This window comes from Eurypyga helias, unplaced genomic scaffold (assembly GCF_000690775.1).
Source record: "Eurypyga helias isolate BGI_N326 unplaced genomic scaffold, ASM69077v1 scaffold31001, whole genome shotgun sequence".
Classification (NCBI taxonomy): Eukaryota; Metazoa; Chordata; class Aves; order Eurypygiformes; family Eurypygidae; genus Eurypyga; species Eurypyga helias.
In genome coordinates, this window is record NW_010233258.1 from 4,259 (window position 1) to 12,346 (window position 8,088).

At 36.1% G+C, this 8,088-nt stretch overlaps 1 protein-coding gene across 1 annotated transcript in view; it reads left to right on the forward strand.

The window, feature by feature from the left end:
- Positions 1-348: 348 nt before the first annotated feature.
- NEK11 (NIMA-related kinase 11) overlaps positions 349-8,088 on the forward strand; it is a gene marked incomplete at its 5' end in the record, with an annotated part of 53,167 nt that continues 45,427 nt past the window's right edge. The window contains 5 exons of the mRNA XM_010161690.1: positions 349-498; positions 578-656; positions 1,133-1,218; positions 4,816-4,935; positions 7,186-7,279. Coding sequence (XP_010159992.1) covers positions 349-498; positions 578-656; positions 1,133-1,218; positions 4,816-4,935; positions 7,186-7,279 — 529 coding nt within the window. The remainder of the gene's footprint in view (positions 499-577; positions 657-1,132; positions 1,219-4,815; positions 4,936-7,185; positions 7,280-8,088) is intronic.

Consider the following 8,088-nt stretch of genomic DNA (forward strand, 5'->3'; position numbering starts at 1 on the left):
AATTAAAAACATTGATTCTTAATTTACTTAGTAACCACCTAAGGTAGTTAATATAATACGGTTTTACTTTATTTTTACATATATATATATATGAATATGTGTATTTATATACAGAATTTCAGTTTGTGCCTGCACTTACGGAGATACAAACAGGAGAAATCATCATTCTAAAATTACTAATTTGTGATCTGAATAAAAATATTTCAGATGAAAGGGATAGCATGATAATGAATATCCTATTCCCAAGAGAAAAGGGCACACAGTTGTGGTTTTACTTACTGTAATGTCACTACGCATGCTGATTTCAAACATATTGCTTATACTATTCCTATTACTTTATTTTTCAAGGTCTCTGGGATGCATTTTGTATGAGATGTGCTGTATGAACCACGCATTTACTGGCCACAATTTTTTGTCTGTTGTGTTAAAAATTGTAGAAGGTGATACACCTTCTCTCCCTGACAGATATCCAAGCAAATTGAATGCTGTGCTGTGCAGGTATGTTATTTTCTTGTTTAGCAGGTTTTTTAGTTAATTTGGAAAACTGCTTAATCATGACTTTCTTTTAATGTTTCAGCATGTTAAATAAGAATCCTTCATTGAGACCAGCAGCAGCAGAGATCCTAAAATTCCCTTATATTGATGAACAGCTAAAGGTATATAAGAAAAAGTGATAGCTGTACACTTAGCATATGTATTTTGCAAAAGCAGAATGGAGGCAGAGAAAATGTGTTGAGAAAAAATAATTAGATAGCAGTTCATGAGAACATTAATCCAGGGGACTTCTACAAATATGACTGGGGTAGAGAGGCAGTGAGAAATTAAGCCTTTGTCACTTTACATGCTGAAAGTATCCCCTTTTAGATGTTATGCACAATAAGAGGAAGAGGCATTTATGTATAACAGGTTCAGATAATTCAGGCCTGGGAACATATAATCTCCAAACTGTTACGGTTAGTCATAGTTTTAACAAAAACCGTACATCTTACTCTTTTGGTCCCTGCTTCGGAGTAGGTGGAGCAGAACACTTCTCAGTCAGTTTTTACATGAGGACTGTATTGGGTCATAGCTGAAGAGTCTGGATCACTTTAGCCTCAAGTGTTGACACCATTTCTGTTTTATTTCCTTGCAGAATATACAGTACAAGTTCACAAACATGACTGTGAGAGACAAGGCACTTAACTGGCATAAAGAAGCTGCTCCCATTTCTGATGCTGTGTAAGTATTTTGAAGTGATTTATGGGCAGCAGTATGTGGAACTACAGTGTTGCCAGATAATACCATTTTGTCCACACTTGCGTTAATCTCCTGGTGCTTTATATTTAGAGAGACCCACCTCCCAGAAATACGAAAGAGCAACCACATTAGTTGAGTAGTTAAGATTCAGGGGAAAGCAAGGCTTTGCAGATCAAACATTTTTATTATATAATTGTGTAAATTGTGTTTGAATGTGTAGTATATGCATATGTTGATTTAGTACCAATCAGTATGTAAATTATGACCTTTGTCTTTCCATTTTGAAGGTTTACATCATCATTTTAGTTATGTCATGATCATTTATAGTGCTGCTGTTTGTGTACCTACTAATTATTGAATGTGGAAGCTATGTTTCCTTAATGACACCAGACTAAAAGCGTATACACTTACGCTAATATCCAGCTAATACATCTGTAGGATACTATTATGTTTGTCTTGTAACTATAATGAGAAATTAAGGCTAGCGCTGTTTCTCGGCTCTCACATCAGTAGTGCCTTTGCACATGATTGCTATTTTAGGCACTGAATATATATTAAATTAATTAATTGTTTTAAATTACAGTGCTGCAATGATTAAAGCAGTTGTCAAATGGGCAATTTCATTTTGCCTTTGTAAATTAAGACTACAGTATCGATGGCAGCTGGCCCTCTCCTTTGCTTCCTGTCCCTGAGTTTTCCGTATGTGGGTTTGCTCTGTTAGGAGCTCCAAATCAGGAGTTTGATCCTGTGAGGATGCAATGAACTTCCACGTGTCTCATTTCCTCTGAATAACCGTCAAGATTTTAACAGCTACCTCACATTTCCTCTGAATTATTAGGTAACAGCAATAAAGTAGCCCATGTCCCAGTCCAGAATTAGCAGTGCTTTTGAGGCAATAGGCCTTTCTCCTTCTTTTTTTTTTTTTGTGACTTCTACCCTTGGAGAGGACCCGCAGTTTTGCAGCTGGGGTCACTTTGCAGATGCTGCCAATTCTGCTGCTTGCAAGCATCCCTTTGGGAGAGGTGTCCAGCTTCAGCTTTTCCCAATAAAGTGTTACTTAGTATCAGCAGTAGGAGGAAAATGGAGCAAAGGCAGTGGAATTCAACACAGCAAATTCTTCTGCACATCTTTTATACCCGGGTTAACTACTGAGAGTGTATCTATAAAGCTCTCACCTCTAGAAATTGTGATTTGGATTTCTACCCTGTCACTTCTGTTCTTGATCTTCCTTGATGACAGACAAGCCTCTGACTTTTTATCAGACCCAAGTTCTCTGTTTTGGAATAAGGAGGCACCTTTAGTATAAATAGTTTAACTTTGCAAGCAGAGATGTAATTGGAGTCGACTGAGGCTGCTGTCAAGTTTCTGGCCTTACTATTCTGCACGATGGCTTCTGCTAGAAATAACCCTCTGCTACTATACTGGAAATACAAGGGTCAGACAGGTAGATATGCAATAGCCCGGAAATGTTAGCCCTATTGTTCATCTATGGCTGCTACATTCAAGTTGATTCAATTAACTCTGAATGTATTCCTTCCTCTTCAAATTAAATATAGTTAACTGCAGAGCTGTTCCTTAGGGATGTTCTATACCTGACCTACTGCCACCAGTTTGAATATATTGAGTCTCATCACCTTCCAAACGGTCATTATGTAGTGACAGAGCTAGCTTATGCAGAGGACATGAACGCATATGCCAGAGTCTATAACTATTCTTGTTCAAAAGCAGCTCTGTAGTCTCTAGGAGAAAGAGCAAGTTCTAACCACAGACATCATGTTCGTAGGTTGTTGTTGAAAGAAAATAGAAATTCAGCTGCTTCCATACAGAATTTCAGAGCTCCTAAAAATTGTGAAACAATGGATAGGAACTGTTTTCAATTGATTGAGTGTGGAAATTTACCTTGGGGTTTTCAAATTCAGGGCATCAATTTGAGAAAAAAATCCTGGGAGAAGCTTCACTATAAATTTTCTTCTGATTATCTTTGGGTAAATGTTTGTAACATGCATAAAGTCATAAACTTATTATGACTTTCATTGTATCTATGAGAATGTTAGCTGTCTGTAATGCTGCTGGTAAGCAAAATGCCAAATAATTTCTGCAATCCCAGATCTAAAGAGGTTGGTAAAATGAAATAAAATAACCTGAATAATGCTAGAGAGCAGAAAAGCGAAGGAGAAAAAAATTAAATATAGTATATTTCCCACATCTGCTGTAATGTAGCAATACTCTAGTCTGAGTCAGTGTACAAGGAGCTGTTTGTTACGGTGTCCTTCCCAGGCATTGCTGCTTTATATTTATAAGGTTTTTCTGTTTATTTTTTTCCACAGGAATTATTTTTGCCATGTGTGGTTGAGACTAGTTTCTTTTAGTCAAGGTCTCTAACGGCTTACTTTATTCCGGTCCTATGCAAGTCATAAATTTTAAATATTTAAGTAAGCATAAAGCTGTACAAGTTCAGTTCCGACTTGGATAAAAAATGGCTTTTTTTCCCCAAGAGGTCTTATATTTTAAATTAGAGTTTTTTACAGGGGACAAGAAATATGTCTACATTATTCATACTTGAAGAGTTAGTTCCATTTTTATGAATAATTGAAGTCTTCGTGTCTTTGTCCTTAGTCTTTCGTATTTCACACTAATATTCATAACTTCACACCATTTCCCTCTATAGTCAACATTTGAAAAAGCATAATAAAAACTTCTCATTTAGTAAGATTCTGATTTCAGAATGATAGTCCAGAAGGAGTGTTGCAGTTTGTATGGTTACAAAACTGGGCTCTTATAATCTAAGAAGTGAATTTATCTCATAAGGGCAAAAATAATAATTTCAAATGGATACTTGATACCATAAACACTAGAAAAAATTGGTGTAGCTGAAGTATGCCTGCCAAGGCATTGCAAACTGTGGTTTAATTTTTTATAATTACTGTAGGATGTGAGATAGAAATGTGAGATTAATGTCCTTTTTGTATTATAAGACTAATATTTCTCTCCTGTGTTGATAAATACAGCTGAGATACTTATGTCAGTAATTCATGCTCAGCTTTCAGAGGTGGTCTATAGCGACCATTTGGCTGGTGAATGGTTGTTATTGATTAGGACCAGAAATTCAGGAGGACAACATGTTAATTATATCTGTTATTAAAGATGCATTAATATTCTCTTTTATTCTAGACAGCTTGTAATAATCAATGTAAAATGTGTGGGTGATACTGCTTTTTTCTGTGGTTCTCATTTAAAGACTTCCTTTGTACTTGGAAATATGCTCAATAATGAAGCCTGAAAGGGTAAATATTTCACTGTGCTTCAACTTCTGGTTTTTTTAAGGAGCTGAATTTACCTTTTTCCATTCTCACCTGAAATGCCTTAAAAGATTCACATTCTTCATGAATCTAAGTCTAAGTTTAAATATTTCAATTTAAAATAGGTACTTGCTTTCCAAACTGAAGTCTATTTAATTTGTTATAGTGCCTTTCGCTTTCTAATTATTCCATTTGAAATGTCACTATGTTTCAATATCAAACAAAAATACTGATATTTACATTTTTATATGATGATGGACTTGCATTCATTCAATTTTAGGCAGAGGAAAGTTCATTTACAAACTCTGCAGGAACTGTCTGAAGTACAGAAAATGACACCACGGGAACGAATGAGGCTGAGGAAATTAAATGCTGCAGATGAGAAAGCAAAGAAGTTGAAGTAAGTTGATTGTAACATTAGCATTATGCCCCAACCATGTAGTTTTCCCCATCCAACAATCTAAGGAGAGAGTTAGAACTGTCAAGATAAAAAAAAAAATAGGAAGAGTCTTCAGCTACTCAAAGTGAATGGGGATTTTGGATGAGTTCACAGTAATTAATGTAGGAAAAAAAAAACCAAACTCAGAACAATAGCCTCAAACTAGTACTTTGGGCATTGATTTTCTGGTTAAATAATCATATGAGAGGTTTTCACATGTGTTATAATGGGAGATTCCTTTTTTTAATGACTTGTCATGTAAGGATTGCACAATCTGAGGAGTTGAACATTTATTTACAATCCAGCTTTTGTCAGTTGTTTTGGCTGGAAAGATTTGTCTATAGAATTTAATAGCTCAGACTATAGCCTGACCAAATGGGTGGAATGGACATGTTATAAAGACTTTATGATTTATGGTTTGTATTTACTAAGTGATTGAGGCATAGTAAAATCATAGAACCACAAAATGGTTTGGGTGGGAAGGGACCTTAAAGCCCATCCAGTTCCAACCCCCCTGCCATGGGCAGGGACACCTTCCATAGCCCAGGTTGCTCCAAGCCTCATCCAGCCTGGCCTTGAACACTTCCAGGGATGGGGCATCCACAGCTTCTCTGGGCAGCCTGTTCCAGTGCTTCAGTGGAGGATTCAGAAGAGAATAAGTACTGTTTCTGAGTAGAATGTGAGAAACAACTGGAAAGCTATGTGTGTATGCTTCAACATCTTTTTAAAATAAAAATAATATACTGTTTTGATGACACACTTAAGATTTTCCCAGTTAAAAACATTCAATGTTTTATTTGATATCAGTGAAAATCCTAAAAGCACCACATTAATTTTTAATTAATTTTTAATGTTTTTTTTCAAAAGCATTTTGCGAAGTGAAGTGTAAATTAACAAATGTTTACTCATTTATTTATAGAGGATAATAGAGAGAATAATTATTTGTGATCACGAGCATCTGCATCTTAACGCTGTCATGCCAAAGCAATTAGCAATTCAGTAGAGCAATGATGTCCTAGTACAGAAAAACATTGCGAGGTGACATGTATAGCCTCAGAAACTCTGCAGCTACATACACCTGCAAATCAACAGCAATTGCAGTTGAGTGAGAATGCTCTGTAAAATCATGCCCTAGCATTACCTGTGCCAACTTGGGATACCTGTGTCAAAGGCTACAAGCGAAAAACTAAAGGTCTTCATCTCCTTTTGGAAAGTGTGTCTTATCAGCATGTGTGTTTGTGTGACACACCACTGCATTTGATACTGGAGATGGGATGTACATTTGTTCTCATTTTTAAAAAATCTCCTTGAATTGAAACCACTGTTTAAATTTAACACCTATTCTGCATGGTGTTTTCAATGATATGGTAGACCAATTTTTGTACTTACATGAAATTTATAAATAGGAGGTCTGTCCCTTTCACTTTTAAAAAATGGATGAAGATTAGTAAATAATACTCATTGCAGGATACTTCTAGTTTGCTTTTAATTCTCTTTACTTTCTTGCATTTTAGTGTGTTCTATTTAGATTTTCATGGAGGCTTTTGTTTTTGTTTTTCCCCAGTAACACAATTAAATTGATTTCTTTTGTAATATAAAGGCAACATATTAATCTTCAAATCTTGTTCTCAGTCATGAACCTTTAAAATGGAGATATATTCAGCTCTGGATTATCACCAGTAATTTGAAATAGTGCAAAACCAGTACTTTCTCAAACTGGAGATCTGCTTTCACCAGTGCAAGTCTTGATGGATGGGAAGGGAATATATTAGTGAAAACTGGAAGAGTTGCTTAATGTAGCACCTGGTTTAAGTAGTCCTGTACAGAAAAAGGCCGTTACCAACTCTGCCCAGGTGAAGTGTTTACAGCATGCAAGTGCTGCGTGTCTGTCTTAGCTGAAAGGTCCCTGGACTAAAGTGGAATAAAATCCAAGGTATATCAGATCTCTGGAAGAAATAAAAAAGACTGGGACTAATAATTTACCATTTCTTAGTTGTATTATGCAAGTCAGGAAAGAAAAATACAACGGTGTTTGGAAATAAGGCCTGAAATCTGAGTTTACTAAAACTAACCGCACCTCAGTAGATGCCATGAACTTTTGGCACCATGGGACTCTAATTATGGAATTTGTTTTTCCACATCTACTTTTAGAAGATCCCTTTGTGCACTTCCTGATTTCACATCTTGAACACAGGTATTCTCTATTTACAGGCAGCTGGCAGAAGAAAAATATCAAGAAAATATCAAAAGAATGCAAGAATTCAGGTCCCGTAATTTTCAGCAGCTGAATGTCAATGTCCTACATGTAAGTATGGGCTGTCGTTTTGAAGGCCTCTTTTATGTACATTCATTGTACATCACTTTTCTGTTTTCCACGTGCTTTCTTTAGCACTAGAGTCACAGTCCTGTTCTAAACCAATAATGTGGAAGTGCATCAAAATCTGGACCACTTAGCTGAACCTCTGGATTTGTGATGAGAGAAAGTGCATTCAGTTTTTCAGATATGGTTCAAGAAAACCTCTACTCTTTGCACAATTTTCTTTTATTATGTCACCCTTAAATCTAAATCTGCTCTCTGAAATGTGCTTTCTGACTGTGTGACATCAGAGTTCAAAATACATTCATTTTCAAGACAAGTTTAGAACTGTAATCATTTAAATACTCTGATTTGGCATGGCTGTAAATTCTTTTCATTTGATTAGTTAAGAATATTAACATCTCAGCTGGTTTCTAGTAAGAATGAAGTCTTGGAATGGCTCCCAGTGTAAGCTGTCCTTTGCTTTTAAGCTGTCTGCAACTGAAGATAGGCCTGTTCAATTCTAGCACTACATCTTATCGTAGAGAGAACAGTGTCAGTTTGGAAGCAGACGTTGAAAGCATCGCAGAAATAATGAGGTTTTGGTTAGTACTTTGTCTTCTACCTTTTCTTTTGAATGCAGTCTGATTTCTATATCCCATTGTGTCTGGAGAAAAAAGTATGTTAGATCTGCCTTTGCTTATGGCCGAGTCACTACTGACCAATTACACAAAAGTTGAGGGGGTTTTTTTAGCGTTTGCCTAATACAAGTCCCGGCAGTTGTGTAGATCAGGCCAACCGTTGCATTGTGGTCCTGC